The 17,963-nt window shown below is 40.7% G+C and overlaps 1 protein-coding gene across 2 annotated transcripts in view; it reads left to right on the top strand.

Moving 5' to 3' along the window:
• Window positions 1-17,963, top strand: part of FSTL4 (follistatin like 4) — a 471,972-nt gene that overhangs the window by 262,593 nt on the left and 191,416 nt on the right. For both annotated transcript variants that reach the window (XM_054036449.1, XM_054036450.1), the window contains exon 6: window positions 5,728-5,848. In XM_054036449.1, the coding sequence (XP_053892424.1) occupies window positions 5,728-5,848 (121 nt within the window). The remainder of the gene's footprint in view (window positions 1-5,727; window positions 5,849-17,963) is intronic.

The following is a 17,963-nucleotide window of genomic DNA, read 5'->3' on the forward strand; positions in this document are numbered from 1 at the left end:
TAGCCCTTCTCTGGGGGCAATGTGCAGCAGCACTGTCCCATGTTAGTCTCTAAGGTGCCACAAGTACTCCTGTTCTTTTTAGTGTCCCATGAGGAGCAGTGGAGACAGAATGCCTCCCAGAGCCCCGCAGTGTGGAAGGGAAGCAGCCTTTTTGAGGAGTGCAGCATATAACTCCTAGAGCCTCCAGCCAGCTCCACTGGTCATCCACCCCCACCACCTCCATCTACTCTCTTCTCATCCCCTCCCACTTTGGAGCATTACGCATCCCTGAGGAGCATTACCTGTGCATTGTAGTTCTGCAAGTCTCTTATATAAACTCCACAAGGGGGATGGCTCCTTATTCCATCACACTCCCACCATGCACTCATGTAAGGACTCGACAGAAACTAGCTCTAAGAGGAGAGAGAATAGTTTGCTAGTTTATTTATTTAAATTCAAATCAAACAATTCTTGTTCAGTGAGAAAAGATCCTTGGAAATAAAAAATGAAGTATGGTCACATTTCTCCTTTTAGGGCCTAATCCGACTCCAGCCATAGTCAGTGGAACGACCCTACTGAAGTTTCCTTCTGAGCCCATTACTGTGAAATATCACAGAAACTTCAGAGTTGTGGATGTACAAAGCTATTAACAACTGTGGTAACTGGAATGTTATTGCCATTTAAAACTCTAATATATTTTAAAGTCATTTTCATAAATCTACTGAATACATTGCAGCTAACATAGGTTGTTTTTTTTCCTTCTGACATGAAATCAAAGGAGCTAGTAAAAACTTGTCAGTCAGATGAAAAGTTAATACATTTTCAATACAAAAGAAGACAGGGACATTTCTATCTTTAAAAGATTTAGCTCTGAAGTTATGGTTGATCTCACTTTTATTGAACTTTTTTACTTGCTAGGTGAAGGGTCATTTTTTTAGCATTATTACTTCAAATTGCCTTTAATACAATAAGGTCAAGACTAAAATTGTAAATAAAAGAAAGTCTTAAAGATTTTTCTGCCCTGAACATTCTACATTTCAACAGTTTTATTTATACTCTTTTATAAATTGAATGATCCAATCGTTTACATTATACTTAATTAAAAGATTCAGAATAAAAATTAAGTGTTTGCTAAAGCTCTGTCCATATATAGAATGGAATGTGAAAAGGGTTTATATATATTCTAAAGAAACAGCTGTTACTGTTAGAGGTAAAACCTATGTTGAGAAATAAATGTATAGTGTGTAAATATACATTCAACTCACCTGCCGGGTGGGAAGTGGAAGCGGAGACTCAGGGCTTCCCCCAGCAGCAGGATGAGATGGTGCCTGTGGGGCTAGAGTGGTGAGCACTGGCTTGCTCTGCCATGGGCGGGAAGCCCTGAGCCTCCGTGCCCCGCCAGGCAGGTGAGTTGAACGTGTGTGGCCTGCCATTGATGATTTTGCTGTTGTTGGGTCAATGTCCCCTGATACAAGAGGTTCCCCACCTTTGATTTAAAGACTCCCAGTTACACACAATCTGCTATCTACTCTAGTTCAAACCAGCAAGTGACCTGTGTCCATGCTGCAGAGGAAGGCAAAAAACCCCAAGGTCTCTGCCAATCTGATCTGGGTGAATATTCTTTCCTGACCTCAACTATGGTGATCAGTTACACCCAGAATTCTCTGTAGTGACTGACAGCCCTCCCCTTCTAGCGTCCCATCACCAGCCATTGGGGATATTTGCTACTAGCAGTCACAGATCTGCCTAAATGTATTGATTGCCTGTTTTATCTATTGGCTTTGTGCCAACATTGTCCCTTAATTTACATAACTATTCTCCCTCCCCGACCTTTTATCTTTGAGGTATTTATAGAGAGCAATCATATCTCCCCTCATCCTTCATTTTGTTAGGCTAAATAAGCCAAGCTCTTTAAGTCTCCTCTCATAAGGTAACAGGTTTCAGAGTGGTAGCCGTGTTAGTCTGTATCAGCAAAAAGAATGAGTACTTGTGGCACCTTAGAGACTAACAAATTTATTTGGGCATAAGCTTTCATGGGCTAAATCCCACTTCATTGGATGCATGCAGTGGAAAATACAGTAGGAAGATCTATATATACACCGAGAACATGAAAAAATGGGTGTTGCTATACCAACTCTAATGAGACTAATCAATTCAGGTGGGCTGTTATCAGCAGGAGAAAAAAACCCTTTTGTAATGATAATCAGGATGGCCCATTTCCAACAGTTGACAAGAAGGTGTGAGTAACAGTAGGGGAAAAAATTAGCATGGGGAAATAGTTTTTACTTTGTGTAATGACCCATCCACTCCCAGTCTTTATTCAATCCTAATTTAATGGTGTCCAGTCTGCAAATTAATTCCAATTCTGCAGTTTCTCATTGGAGTCTGTTTTTGAAGGTTTTTTTGTTGGAGAATTGCGACTTTTAGGTCTGTAATTGAGTGACTGGGGAGGTTAAAGTGTTCTCCAACTGGTTTTTGAATGTTATCATTCTTGATGTCTGATTTGTGTCCATTTATTTTGCGTAGAGACTGTCCAGTTTGGCCAATGTACATGACAGAGAGGCATTGCTGGCCCATGATGGCATATATCACATTGGTAGATGTGCAGGTGAATGAGCCTCTGATGGTGTGTCTGATGTGATTAGGTCCTATGTTGGTGTCCCTTGAATAGATATGTGGATAGAGTTGGCAACAGGCTTTGTTGCAAGGATAGGTTCCTGGGTTCGTGTTTTTGTTGTGTGGTGTGTGGTTGCTGGTGAGTTTTTGCTTCAGGTTGGGGGGTGTCTGTAAGCGAGGACTGGCCTGTCTCCCAAGATCTGTGAGAGTGAAGGATCGGCCTTCAGGATAGGTTGTAGATTCTTGATGATGCACTGGAGAGGTTTTAGTTGGGGGCTGAAGGTGACAGCTAGTGGCGTTCTGTTACTTTCTTTGTTGGGCCTTTCCTGGAGTAGGTGACTTCTGGGTATTCTTCTGGCTTTGTCAACCTGTTTCTTCACTTCAGCAGGTGGGTATTATAGTTTTAAGAATGCTTGATAGAGATCTTGTAGGTGTTTCTCTGTCTGAGGGGTTGGAGCAAACACAGTTGTATCTTAGAGCTTGGCTGTAGACAATGGATCGTGTGATGTGGTCTGGATGAAAGCTGGAGGCATGTAGGTAAGTATAGCGTCAGTAGTTTTCTGGTATAATGTGGTGTTTATGTGACCATCGCTTATTGGCAGTGTTGTGTCCAGGAAGTGGATCTCTTGTGTGGACTGGTCCAGGCTGAGGTTAATGGTGGGATAGAAATTGTTGAAATCATGGTAGAATTCCTCAAGGGCTTCTTTTCCATGGGTCCAGATGATGAAGATGTCATCAATGTAGCACAAGTAGAGTAGGAACGTAAGAGGACGAGAGATGAGGAAGCGTTGTTCTAAGTCAGCCATAAAAATGTTGTCATACTGTGGGGCCATGTGGGTACCCATAGCAGTGCTGCTAACTTGAAGGTATACATTGTCCCCAAATGTGAAATAGTTGTGGGTGAGGACAAAGTCACAAAGTTCAGCCACCAGGTTTGCCGTGACATTATCAGGGATACTGTTCCTGATAGCTTGTAGTCCATCTTTGTGTGGAATGTTGGTGTAGAGGGCTTCTACATCCATAGTGGCCAGGATGGCATTTGCTGGAAGATCACTAATGGATTGTAGTTTCCTCAGGAAGTCAGTGGTGTCTCGAAGATAGCTAGGAGTGCTGGTAGCGTAGGGCCTGAGGAGAGAGTCTACATAGCCAGACAATCCTGCTGTCAGGGTGCCAATACCTGAGATGATGGGGCGTCCAGAATTTCCAAGTTTATGGATCTTGGGTAGCAGATAAAATACCCCTGGGCAGGGTTCTAGGGATGTGTCTGTGCAGATTTGTTCCTGTGCTTTTTCAGGGAGTTTCGTGAGCAAATGGTGTAGTTTCTTTTGGTAACCCTCAGTGGGATCAGAGGGTAATGGCCTGTAGAATGTGGTGGTAGAGAGCTGCCTAGCAGCCTCTTGTTCACATTCCAACCTATTCATGGTGACGACAGCACCTCCTTTGTCAGCCTTTTTGATTATGATGTTAGAGTTGTTGTGCAGTAGACAACGCCATCCACGGCCTCAGGAACAACTCTGACATCATAATCAACAAGGCTGACAATTTACTCAAGCCCTTACTTCGTGATATAAATCATATAAGTTCAATTTATGACATTTAATTCCTTTTTATTAATATGCTGAGATGGTGATATTACATTGACATAAGTTAGCATTTGTGGGCTTCATTTCTTCGGCTACCCCACCAAATACTAACCAAATGTATTAACAAACAAAAATCTTTCCAAGGACCTGATCCTGCAAGCAGATGCCCTGCAGAGGCACAATGACTTTAATGCATCTGTACAGAGATAAAGGTGCAGTGTTGGGGTCGAAATTCTCCTCCTCCTCTGAGTCCCCCAGGTTGCAAATGATTATTTCCTGTAGCCTGATTCTGTCCCCATTGATTTCAAGGGGCTCAGAATTGGCAGTTGAGTGTATACGTTTCTTTGGTAAAATTTTCAAAAGTGCCTGAATCACTTAGGAGCAGGGGGTACATCTCTACAGGGATTAAAAAAAACCAAAAAAAACCCATCAGCTGGCCTGGGTCAGCTGACTTGGACTCTCAGACCTCAGGTTGCAGGGCTGAAAAATCACTGTGTGGACTTCAGGGCTCACGCTGGAGCCTGAGCTCTGGGACCCTGCGAGGGTGGATAGTCCCAGAGCTCAGACTCAAGACCAAATGTCTACACAGCCACTTTTATTCCTGCAGCCTGAGCCCCATGTACCTGGCTTGGGTCAGCCATGGCCCTGCTGCAGGGCTTTTATCCCTGTGTAGACATACCCTTAGGCACACAGGAGAGTCAACTGGACTTAAGGTCCAACATGCAGAAATTACTTTTGAAAAATTTCCCCTTAATGATATAAGGGGAGATTGTCAAAGGAACAGAGGGTAGTTTAGTGCCTGACTGCCACTGACTTTGAAAATCTCCCGTGACTAGGTGCTTTTGAAAATGAGACTTAAGCTTGTAAGTGAATTGAGCACGTCAGAAAAATTTAGCCCCTATTTCTATTCATGCAGCAATAAACTAGAAGTGGCCAAAGCAATGTGCTACCTGTGCTTTAGCCCTCTACACTAATATACTGTAAATAGCAAAGAAATAACATCTCCTGTGACAGATGCAACTATTCAAAACATGTTTATCAGAGGGCAGGTATTATTCTAAAATATTACCCTTGTATCTTGCATTCCATGGAGTCTTCAGTAACAAATTAACTCACTTCACCTGCTGGAATACCTGGGTGCAAGAGTTAGACTGCTAAGAAAAAAGCTACAATTATGATGAGCCCTGTTCTACACCCATGCTGACGAGGAATGGCTGACATCTTAGACGCCTCAACCGTCAATTCACAACCAGTTGCCTCATAAATTACAAAAGATGGCTACAAAAAAATTCAGATAGGACTGTAAGGATGAAAAACAGGAAAATAAAAATACCTGCATTGATTTCAAGATAATGGTTTTTAATACTTGTCAAGTTTAAACCCCTTGCTAATTGTGACGTGCACTATGTCTGTTAGGATCCCTTTATATTAAATTTATGCCATTCTCAGTTTTTGGAGCATATCATTTTTCTTTGTTGAAATGGTAAATTTTCTTTCAAAATTACAATGTGTCACAACTCACTATTCGTACAACTTGCTGTTCCCGCAGCTAATGGAGAAAGAAGCTCTAGAAGATGATTTCTTGGATTGCACGCTGGAAGATCTTCTCCGATTTGATGATTACAACAATGATGGTTACTTAACCCTGCAAGAACTCTATACTGCATTCCGTAAGTCATGATGCTTCCCCCCCCCCTCCTTTGCAATGACAAAATGTGGCTTACAGTCCAGGTGTTACATGAATATTTTGTCTCCAGAAATGTGTGTATGAAATAGTTGTTTTCATTTTGAACTTTCCATGGTATGTGTATACAGGAGGAGGAGGGGGTCAGCATCTGCGGGGGGGTTGTTTCCTTAAGGTAAGATGTGCTTATCAGGAAATAACTGAACTTTATGGATTTGATAAAGAGATACAGGCAATGGATTATTTTGTTGGCTTTGTTGATTGTTAATGGCATTGAAAAGATATAGTTGGATTATTGGAAGTGTAAGTAGAACATGTATGTCGTCTCTAGGAAGCCACAAGGTACTATGCTTGTAGGGTTTACCACTGAATTTTCTCAAGAATTTTTTTCATGACACCCGGCTACCACGGAGTGAGAATAGCTGTTATTTTAGGGGTGAGAAAAGTAAGGTTTTTTTCCCTGCATCTTCTGCCTGGATTCAAAACATTTTATTTCCATCTTTGTGGATGAATTGCTGTGTGATCTTGGGACAAATCTCTGTACCTGTTTAACGATTTTTAACATGCATACTGGCTCTGATTCAGCAAGGTACTTAAGCTGTGTGCAACTTTAAGCTCTTGAGTTACCAATTATTGCCTGGGGTTTGTAAGTTTTATGGATACTTCTTTGAGGAATTAACAATATCTATTATGAATCATGTATTGGTACTTCAAAGCTCACTATTCTGATTTCTACCAAAAATAATACTTTTTGTGCTTCTACAAAGCTGGTTTATCTGAGTATGTTAAAGGCTTTACAAACATTAATGAAGTCTCATGCCCTCCCTCTGAAGTGTAGATATTATGGGCCTGATTTTAGCAAGATACATCTGTATATGCACAACTTTAAGCCTGTAGGTAACGCTACTGAAATTAGTGGCATTTCCAACAGGATTCTGACCTTGTCAATTTAACATTTATAAGATAAAAAGTATTTCAGTGAGTGCTTCTGCCTCTTATTCCTCTTTACAAACTACAGAACTGCAAAGTAAAATCTCAATACTGCCCCCCTTTACTCCAATTAAACATAGTACCTTGCTCCATGAATGGTCCCAATGATTACTTGTGGAATAAAGTTTTATGCTCATCATAAGTAAGAGTGGGAGAAGTGGGTTCTGAGTCACTTGACATATCCTGAAATAGCATGCTAATTTTCAGTATTATTTGTCCATCTAGAGTAATAAGGCAAATGGAATCAACTTAGAATTGCTGCTTCCACAGATTTTCATCTTTTCTAAAGTGAGTGGCTTTTGTTATGTTCATTTCAAGTTTTAAATTAAAAAAGGTTTGGGATAATAATTTTTAAAGTGCTCTAAAATTAGTCCCAGCTGGCACCTTGGACCTGTTTTAAACTACATATGCATTTAATTCATCGCTCCATGCTGAAAATAATAGATATGTAATAAAACATAAAACCTTGTACATTAAGAAAACTATAAAGTGAATTAACCCAGCTATAAAGACTTGACATGCAGTTACTTGGGAGCATATCTGGATCAATGGGTTTTCAAAGTCACAGGAACCCTAAGCTAAATTCTAATATTGCTTGGAATGGATTTGTGGTTCAGTGAATTTTAAATAGGTAATGAAAATCAGACAAGTGTGAGAACAGTCAGTAATTGATAAGCATTCAAAAATGTCTGTAGTGTTGCTTCTTGGTTTCTTTAAGATATTTCAAGAGAACTTGCTATGGAAAAAAATATTCTCCGTCCAAACATCAAAATTAGCCCATTTTATGACTTTATTCTCCATTTTGGATTTCCCCAAATAACCTTTTATTAGGAGAGGTTAATGGTTTGTCAGCATCCTGAATTAGAAAGTGGAATGGTTTATGTATCTGTAGAAACTTTGTAGCTTTTGTGCGTAAAGAAAAAATCCTGGTCAAAGTACAACTTTTCCTGGGAAATGTATTTTAGTAATATGCTCTTATAGAATGCATTTCAAAAATGTTTGCTCTTCACATAGTTGTCTTAGGTGCATAGTTTGGTTTTGTAATCTTCGCATATCTGAACTTTGTGTTAATCACTTCATTATGAGCCAGAATGTCAGTAATCCAAGCCAATGTGCTGCTTTTAAAGGTACAACGTCCTCCATATTTTTCATAGATTTGACCCAGTGCATTGGTATCTCTCTTGCTCAGATCCACGTGAGTTAAGTCAATCACTTTTGAATGATAGCAATAGGCTTGCAAAGACAGCTGTTCAACAGACTGTGAAATCTAATGATCAGAAGTCAATGACATCATAAAGTCTGAATCTAATTTACCCTTCCTCAAAATTGTTACGTTAAATTTGTCCCAACACACCATATACCTGTACAGTGATCTAATCCAAGGGAGGTACAAAGATGACCTTGATGATTTGAAGAGCTGAACTCTCCAATGTGCCACTCTTTTGCTGCTTTTGAAATCATAGTTCATTTTTAAAATTCCCATGGCTTTTCTGTAAGAGCTACAAAGCTGTCAGTCTGCCTCTCTCATGCTTGCTTGGTAGCTTTCTCTCTCTCCAATCCTCCCCCCCATTACTGTCCAGAAAGCATTTTTAACATTATGATATGCTGATCAGTTGTAAATGAATGCACCAAAGTAATTGCATAACTTATCTTTCCTGAGAAGTGGAATGGTTTGCTTTCAAGTTACTAGTATCTAATAGGTACTAATTTAACAGATGTTTTAAATAAACTATTTACATACAAGTGTTGAATTAACTCTCACTTTTGGATTATAGGCAAAATGGATATCTCACGGTCTCTAAATGAATCATTTTATTCTGCTCTTCTGAAAGATACTTTGTCCTTTTAATTAATCCACTGAGTACAATCCCTCTGAGTTTGTTTGCATTCATGTAAATTGCTCTAAATAGCTGTTAGCAAGGGAGAAAACGCTTAATATTTAAATTCTTCCTGATCATACATAAATAACATGTCAAGCAGTATAACTGTTTTCCTGATGGGTCTTGCAAGAAGAGCAAATTGTGGGTGTCTTCCAATCTCTGATTATTGAACCTTATCAGACATCCAGGCTCAAGAGACATAGTGAAAAAAAATCTGAGTTGTAACTTGATTATTTCAACATGACTACATCCCAGGAAATATGAAGAACACTGGTAAGGTGCTAGCTTGGCTGTTTTACGTGTTTGTCTGCTTCTTACTTTCTATACAGCTGCATAAAACTCAATACATGAATAACAAGTAGTTATAGGCCTAACTGTTGTAAGAATTAGAGCAGAGAAAACATCAAATTAATAAGCATGGAAACAGTCTAGTAATTTGGCAAGCATGTTACTCAGCTGAGTAGGATGTTGAACATGCCCAGAGGAGTGATTTTTTTGGGTAGATCTTCTGGAACTATGTCAGACTGGAGGTCATTAAAATTAAGTATGTGATTGCTGGCCTTACCTTTGTCATTCCCTAATGAGAGAGTAGTAGGCTGGCAGATGCAAAACTGTCTGGAAAACTCTAGCTCTAGATTATATCATCAATGTGGACAGGTCAATTAGTAATACAAATATGACAAAGACCAGGAAAACATGTATTCAGTCAAAATTGCCTTATCTTGTCAATATTGCTTTAGTTAATAAGAGATTATTAACAGTGAGATAGAAATCCTGTTAAATTATAGCTCATTGCTCATTAATTTTTCAAACTGACATTCATTTTTGACAGCTTGGCTTTGCATTTCATTAGATTATAGGAAAGCAAAAAACAGCCCTTTGGAGACTGCTTTGACTATCCTAAAACAGTTCCCCTATTGCTGGTAGGTCACACCAGCTTAAGAGAGCTTTTGATTGAAGTTGCTCGATAAGTATGAATATGTCACTAGATCAGGTCAGAAATTATGACAAGATAATTTCCAAATCTCAAAGCACTTATGGCTCTCAAAGGTTGCCTTCTGTGCCCTATACTTGTCATTGGGCATTGTCAAAGTGGAGCCCTAGGAAAGCCTGCTATATGGTACTTTTTCTAGTACCTGAATAGTGAGGTTTTGAGATGCTCTGATCTAGGGAAAAAAACTTTGAATGAATACTCTTCAAAAGAAAAAAAGTGAAATACTTGGTTTTCAATCAATGCATTGATTATTCTTGTTGTTCTAGAAAACATTTTACTTATAAACAACACTTTACAGCGAGAGATACATATATCTCTAAGTACATCTACATTAAATGCACAGCTGTAGTTTGGGAGGAACAAATCATTGCAGGAGAATGAACAAAACAAATTGCAGACAGGATCAGACCGATGATAGTAGCTGGGATTATAAAATACAATCTAGTGGCAGTAGAGCAGGAAAAAAAGGGGGAACAAATAGGAACCCTCCTGTCTAAATGTTTCTCACTCTCTCATTCCCATGCTTTGTTTTGAAAATCAGTTTTGAAAGGTTTTTTCCTGTCCTTTCTGGTTCTAATTCAGTCCTAAAACTCTAATTCTTCACACATCCCCAATGTGTATTAAAAATGCACAAGGGAGACTGACTTAATGGGCCGAGAGACTTCTACTTTTAGGTCTGCCACAGACTCCTTGTATGGCCTTGGGCAAGTCACTAAAAGCATCTGGGCCTGTAAAACAGAGATAATCATACTTCCCTCTTTCCTTCCCAGGTGTGTTGTGAGGCTTCTATAGATAATGTTTGTAAAGCCCTCTTTAAAGCCTTATTAAAGTCTTAATAAAATGTTAAAGGAAAATGTTAGCTACTTTTGAATTACACACTCGAGCAATGGAATTTATTTAGGCCCTGCACTGTACGTTTGTCTGTCTAACAGTGTAAGAAGCATCAATACTGTATTGATCTTAAAAGGAGTAGAAGAGCAAAAAAGGGCCCTACAATTAGCATGAGAGGGGAGTACACGCCTAAATGGGATGCTTAAGCCTAATTAGAAGCTCATCCACATAACACCACGTCATTGGGGGTCTCTGGTTATATCAGAATCCTGGGAAAGGCAAAACTAGGGAACAGCCATTCTATGTAGAATGCTACCTATGGGAAGAAAATTAAACTCCATGGCAAATAGTTGTGAAGGGTAATGCTGATTAGAGCTACATTAAGGTACGCCCTGTGAGATGTGAAGAAAAAGCAACTCTGGGTGGGAAGGGGAGGCATTGGCAGCATGATTTAGCTGCAGCCTGCAGCCTTAGGGGAGGGAAATCTGGTAGCCACATGGTCTCTGTAGATGTGGTCAGACCATGCATTTGGACCTGAGTTTCTTGTATATTCCCAGCTTGAGTGGCTGTAGCTCCTTTAAATGGGAGAATAAGGAACACGGGCAAATTAATTTCTGTAAGCGAAGATCCTGGACCAGTTCCTAATGTTAAGTAAACCAGTGTAAATCCGGAGTAATGTCACTGAATTGCTCCAGATTTACACTAGTGAAACTATCCTCTCCTATTTTTATTTAAATATCCCTGGTAAGAAAATAAAACTGCATGGCAGAGGGGAAAACAAAATATTGTGTGTGCATGCAGAATGGTTTCTACTTTTTTTTAGCCTTTTCCAAGAATCCTCCAGTTAAATCCTTAAGAATGCTGAGTTTAAAGCAGAAATTTTTGAGCATAGTTCTGATTTTCCAGGCAGATTCTGTAAGAAAGATCTTTCCATCAGTCACAAAGGCACTTAGATGTTCTCTAACTAGTGGAAAAGATAAATACAGAGGTGCAACTTGAGGAAGAGGGAACAAACCCCCAAAAGAATGCTGATTGGGGCAAGTGAAGGAAGGGACTTCCTAGCCAGTTAATCCCTATTTTGTAGTTGTGAGTTTGATTTTTTTTTCTTCTTTCTGTAGTACTTTGCACTTGTCTCTATTGAATTTCATCTTCTGAATTTCAGACCAATCCTCCACTTTATCAGTCATTTTGAATTCTAAACCTGTCCTCCAAAGTACTTGTGATCCCTCTCGCTTGATGTCATCTGCAAATTTTATAAGCGTACTCTCCAACTAGGGTTGCCAAGCCTCCAGGATTGTCCTGGAGTCTCCAGGAATTAAAGATTAATCTTTAATTAAAGATTAATGTCATGTGATGAAACCTCCAGGAATACATCCAACTGAAATTGGCAACCCTATCTGCACCCATTATCCGAATCGTTAATGAAAATATTGAATAATCGTGGACCCAGCACGGTCCCCTGCAGGAGCCTACTAGATACATCCTACCAATTTCACAGTGAACCATTGATAACTACTCTGAGTATGGTTTTTCAACCCATTATGCACCTGCTTTATAGTAATTTAATCTAAACCACATTTCCCTACTTTGCTTTTGAGAATGTCATGTGGTCTACCAAAAGCCATACTAAAATCAATTTATATCAAGACGGCTGCTTCCTGCCTATCCACTAGGCCAGTAACCTTGTCAACAAAGGAAATTGTTGGTCTGGTATGATTTGTTCTTGACAAATCCATGTTGTCTATTCCTTTATAACTGTATTATCCTCTAGGTGCTTACAAATTGCTGTATAATAATTTCCATATCTTTCCAGCTATTAAAGTTACACTGAGTGGTCTCTAATTTCCGGGGTCATCTTTGGTTCCCCTTTTTAAAGATAGGTACTATGTTTGCCCTTCTCCAGTCGTTTGGGATCTCACCTGTCCTCCATGAGTTCTTGAAGCTAATCACTAATGGTTCTGAGATTCGCTTCAGCTAGTTTCGTAAGTACCCTAGGGTGAAGTTCAATAGATCCGGTCACCTTGAATACAGCTAACTTATCTAAATATTCTTTAACCCGTTCTTTCCCTATTTTGGTTTGTGTTCCTTCCCGCTTACTATTCTTAATTGTGTTAATATCTGGTCACAGTTAACCTTTTTCGTGAAGAATGAAGCAAAATAGGCATTAAACACTTCAGCCTTCTTGGTGTCATCCATGGTAAGCTCTTCTTCCCTGCTCAGGAGTGGACCTACACTTGTGCTATTCTTCTTTTATTCATCCTTAGCACTTTGTCCATGTTTCCCCTTCTTGTAGGATTCCTTTCTGACTTTCAGGTCATTAGAAAGCTCCTCTCTATATGCAACCATATTGACATCTTACCATTCTTCATATCTTTTCTTTGTGCTGGAATAGTTTGTGGTTATGACTTTAATACTGTCTCTTTGAAAACTGCCAGCTCTCCTGAACTCCTTTTTCCCTTAGATTTTTTTTCCCCTGTGCGATTTCTTCCTACCAGCTCTCTGAGACTCACATTTCTAAAGAAAAGTTATACATATACTCTGTGGCACACATGCCCCTATTTAAATACATATATCCTTGAACACATGAGGCGCATGGCTTTCTAATGTAAAAATAGCAAATCTAAATTACATTTTTAGATGAAGTTTATACCCATCTGTGCTGCTGGTCAGTGGGAAGTTGTGGGGTTTTTTGATACTTTTTGGTAGGGTGACCGTCCCGATATTTAGATGTTTGTTCCGATCTTTGGTCAGGACACAATTTGTCCTGATATTTCGCTCCGCCGGCAGCACTCGGCTTTTTTTTTTTCCTCCGCTGGCAGCACTCCCCACCCCCCCATGTGTCCTGATATTTTCTTCCTCTGATCTGGTCACCCTATACTTTAGTAAGATTGAATAAGTCTGCTTAATTACATTGGCCAACTGTATTTTGAGATAAGGCATCTTGCTTTAGGTGTGCTCTTCTTAAGCCATAATATTGTAGCTGTTATATCTGCAGGATCAAATCATCGTAGTCCTAAAATATTTACAGTTTACGTTCCACGGTCTGCCCTGTAGGCTGTTATTTCCTTGCTATGTGGTCTTCTTCCATGGGGCTGCAGATATCCGTACGAAGTGGGAAATAATTCATTAGCTTTCCAACATTGACTCGTTTCTCCTGCGAGCTATGCAGTATCTTCACTTCAAACATGCTGTAGCAAGCAAGGGAATTCCAGCCTCCCAGATCAGATTGAAGCGGTAGTAGAGGAGGATGCTAGGCACCCAGGGAAGAAATGAAGTTTCCCTCAAATTGACCGAGGCAACTACCTTTGAGCCCTGTTTGCCTCAAACAATCAAATGTGCAGCTGGGTTGTCTGAAGATACTGTTTTGTTCTGCGACTCCCAGAAGAGTGAATTAAAGCAATTTAGCAGAACAGTCCTATACGTTCTGTTTTTTACCAAAAAAAAAAAGTTCGGCAAACAAGTTTGAACTTAAGAAATTCTCGCAAAATGCTAGATGCACAAAAGTGTTTTGATTTCACTGCTATTTTCTTTTTGAAAATGCACTTATTTGATCTCCCTTCCATACATCATAATACCTACGTACAGTGATAGTTCACACCACTTACTAGCTGAGTATTTTCCCGTTACTGCGGCAACATTTTTGGAAGCCCTGGGAAGCATAAAGTAAGAAAGTAATCGGAAATACTGTAGTGGGCTTGATCCTGCACTCCTTATGCACACACAGATCGAGTCACGTTTTGCATTCCATTGTTGTGTAGTGGGTGCAGGAAGGCACTTGTTCATCCACCACAAACAAGTGAGTGTACACACACACTCACGTGTGTGGAGGGAACCAGCATTGCCCCTACCTTTTATCTTCCCATAAACCCCAAAGCTCTGGGTCCCTTCCAGCAGTGTGTCTCTCCCGCTGCTGCCCCTGGGCTCTGTCTCTGGAGCTGTACCCTCATTTAGCCAGTGATCTGTGTCTTTTACATATCTGTATTCTTTGTCCCCTAGTGTTGTCAACCCAGGGCTCTGTCTCCCCACAAAGCCCTTTCTCCCCATTTCCTCCAGAGCTGTTTGCGTGTTCATCCTATTAATCAGTGGGTCTCCATCCAGTGGAGTAGCCAGAGCATCTCCTACCAGTCCATGCACATTACGAGTCCTACAAGCATTTGGATTTGTGGGTTTTCTCCAGTCTAAATACAATATTTGGTGTGTAAATCCTCCCAGATCCTCTAAAAGGGATTTGCACTAGGCTTTTGGTGTCTTTTGCTGCATAGAACGTAGGGTAGAGTTGAATGAACATGAAAAGTAATTTCCCCTTAAAAAACTGAACTTTTGCCTGCTGGCATAACAGCAACACATTCTAGCAAACAGTTTGAATTTTTGCATTTTAGTGAAACTATCCTAAATGTAAAATTGTAAAGTTTTTTGTGTTGGGAATGAAAAATATCTTGCTGTGTTCCAGTAATGTGTAACGTGCTACTCACTGCTTCAGCAAAGCTGTGAACGTGTGGTTTTGTTGTAACACATTGCATATTCCCAATCATTGTGCTGTTTTGTGAAAGGAAAAGTCATTTTCACAGTGGAGAAAAATCTTCCACTTTGCAATAAGAAAGCATTTTTGCTGCAAATCTAATTACGTTTCTCTTTTTAAAAAAAGCAAACCATTGCACTCAAGCAAAATTAGGGAAATACTACATTTTATGCCCAAAGCAAAATTACGTTCAGTGTAAAGAGCTGTGTTTGCCAATGGAATGGGAAAATCTGGGAATCCTTTCACATTCTGAGCTTGTACACGCAAATTAGATCAATACAAATCTTATACATTGTGAGAACATAATTTGTCTGTGGATGAACAGAAAATCTCATGAAGTAACTGTTGTATAGGATCACCAAGAAGTTTTTAGACTTGGTAAATTTTATTTATTTTAATTTTTTAAAGATTCGTGGGGTCAAAAAACTTTGGACAAAATTTGCAGTCAAAACCAGAAACTTCGATGTAAGAACAAACTTTGATGCTCTGTATCAGTTTGACTGTTTTCTCTTACTCAACAATATCAGTTGCACACTAGTGCCAATGCATTTATATGTCAACTGCAAGAGCATAATAATTTTTCCAAATACCTTTCATTTCAAAAGATACCAGCTGGAAAATGTTAATGGACTTAATACATAATGATTGGAGAAAATGAACTAATTACAAGTTGGTATTGGAAATCTATTGTGTACAAATTGCAAAGAAAACTCATTAAAGTACAGTGCATTGGTAATTTTAAAATGCTCTTCAGGGGACATTGATTTGTTTATCTCTGTTTTTAGATGTAAGAATTTCCAGTGTGGAGTAAAATAAGTGTTTCAAAGGTGACATAATCAAATGTCTTCATACACTCTTGCAAGATTGGAATATCTAAATATTTATAAACGTGTATGGGTGATTCTCTGGCGGATAAAACTGGCTAAACGCTATATCCCAAATAATTATTTGATGCATACCAGCAGAGTTCATTGAATAAATTTTGCACATGCAAATAGTATTTTCAGTTACTTATGGATGCAAAATTGCGTCAGTAACTTTACATGTAAACACAGTTACTTGTGGGCTCATATGATAGGATCTAGATCTAACCCTAAATAGACATTTGTACTTGCATATTCAAGTAGCAAGAGGTCTGTTATAATTTGCATTAGCAGGGCTGGCTCTGGCTTTTTTGCTGCCCCAAGCAAAAAAAAAAAAACCTGTGGCGCGGTCGGAGCAGCAAAGCAGAGGGAAAAAAAAGAAACCTGCGGGGCGGCCGGAGCCAGGGTGCAGGGGCACTCCCTGCGCTGCAGACGTGCCCTGGCTAGCGGGGGAGAGGAGGAGAGAGTGGGGGGAGAAAAAGGAGGGCGGCCAGGGCTTCAGCGGGGCGGTCACCACGCGGCCCCAACCGCTGTGTCCCCTGCCCGGAGGGCGCTGCTCCGGTCGGCGCTGCTCCGGTCGGCGGGGAGGGAAGGATGCGGGCTGCCCTGCCGGGCTTGCCGCAGACCTGGCACTGGCTTGGGCAGATGGAGCACGCAGCCCGCTCTCAGCAGGGCACTCCCCTCCTCCGCGCCACCGCCCCCTACAGGGTGGCTGGATCGGCGAACAAAACAAACAACAAAACAAACAAAAAAAGCGGCCGTGCCGCCCTAGGATTGTGTGGAATGCCACCCCATAGAATCTGCCGCCCAAGCACAAGCTTGCTCGGCTGGTGCCTGGAGCCGGCCCTGTGCATTAGCCATGACTGCAAAATTATAGGCACAATTATTTGCTAGCACAATTTTCTTTCTGCAAAAGCAGAGACTGTTTCTAAAATTCAGACCCTAAAATGTTTGAGTTTTCTAAAATTTTTGCTAAGGATTTTGAGAGGACAAATGTGACACATGATTAATGTACCCTGTAAAAGCATCTTTGGATACTGTGCATAAAAATGGCAGAGGGGGGCCTGTTTTAAGAAACCTGCTTTTCCACTAAGGGTTCTTAGAAATAATAAATATATGGGAGTTGTACAATTTTATATACTGCTTAGATGGATAAAATGGCAACATGCATACCAAAGCATTTGGGACAGAAGGAATGTTTGCCCAAGTGGGTCATCTTGGGTTTTGGTGTATTAAGTACCGATGAGAATACCTTCTCTACTTTATTTCTTTGCCACCATCTTTTCATGTGTTTTCTTTCTTCTGCACCTTTTATCTCATTTAATAATTGTATAGGAGCTGTACTGGAACTTGTGCTGCTGTTCTACCTGGCGGGTAGGGTTGACTAGCAGGGAGCTGTGCAGGGGAATATGGAGGTGGAGAGGGAAGAGTGAGGGAGTGACTGCAGAACCAATTCCATGGCTGCAATGGAGACTGGAGCAATAAAGCTGCAGTAGCCGCTCCACTCTCTGGCCTGCAGAGGAGGATTTCTCTCCCAGAACACCTCGGCAAACTGTATGGCTTCTCAGGCTTTGTGATGACACTGGGATTTGGCCCCAAGAGCAGCTTTTGCTGTACGCATTGGTTTTCAAACTCGGAGGCACAATGAGCCTATCAGGGAGATGTGGGGCTGCAGCTGGCTGGGTGGCCAGGCCAGGGCAGCGGTGGGGAGAGCTCGCAGGGAGTCCACAGCTGTTGGAGAAGGGGCACAGGCCCACCTCGGCAGCAACCTGTTGTGTTGCTCTCCCGGTCCCTGAGTGCTAGGGACACCCTGTACTCTCCTTGCTGCTGCCTTGCCCTGGGCACGCAGTCAGCCACAGCCCTGCATGTTTTAAACCCCTCCAGGACACAAAGCTCTACACAAGGGGAAGGGAAGGCAAGGAGGAGCCCAGTCCACGCCACACAATTGTGGGCTCCTCCAGGGTAGGGTGACCAGATGTCCCGATTTTATACGGAAAGTCCCAATACGTGGTGCTTTTTCTTAC

This window comes from Malaclemys terrapin, chromosome 8 (genome assembly GCF_027887155.1).
Source record: "Malaclemys terrapin pileata isolate rMalTer1 chromosome 8, rMalTer1.hap1, whole genome shotgun sequence".
In the NCBI taxonomy this organism is placed as follows: Eukaryota; Metazoa; Chordata; order Testudines; family Emydidae; genus Malaclemys; species Malaclemys terrapin.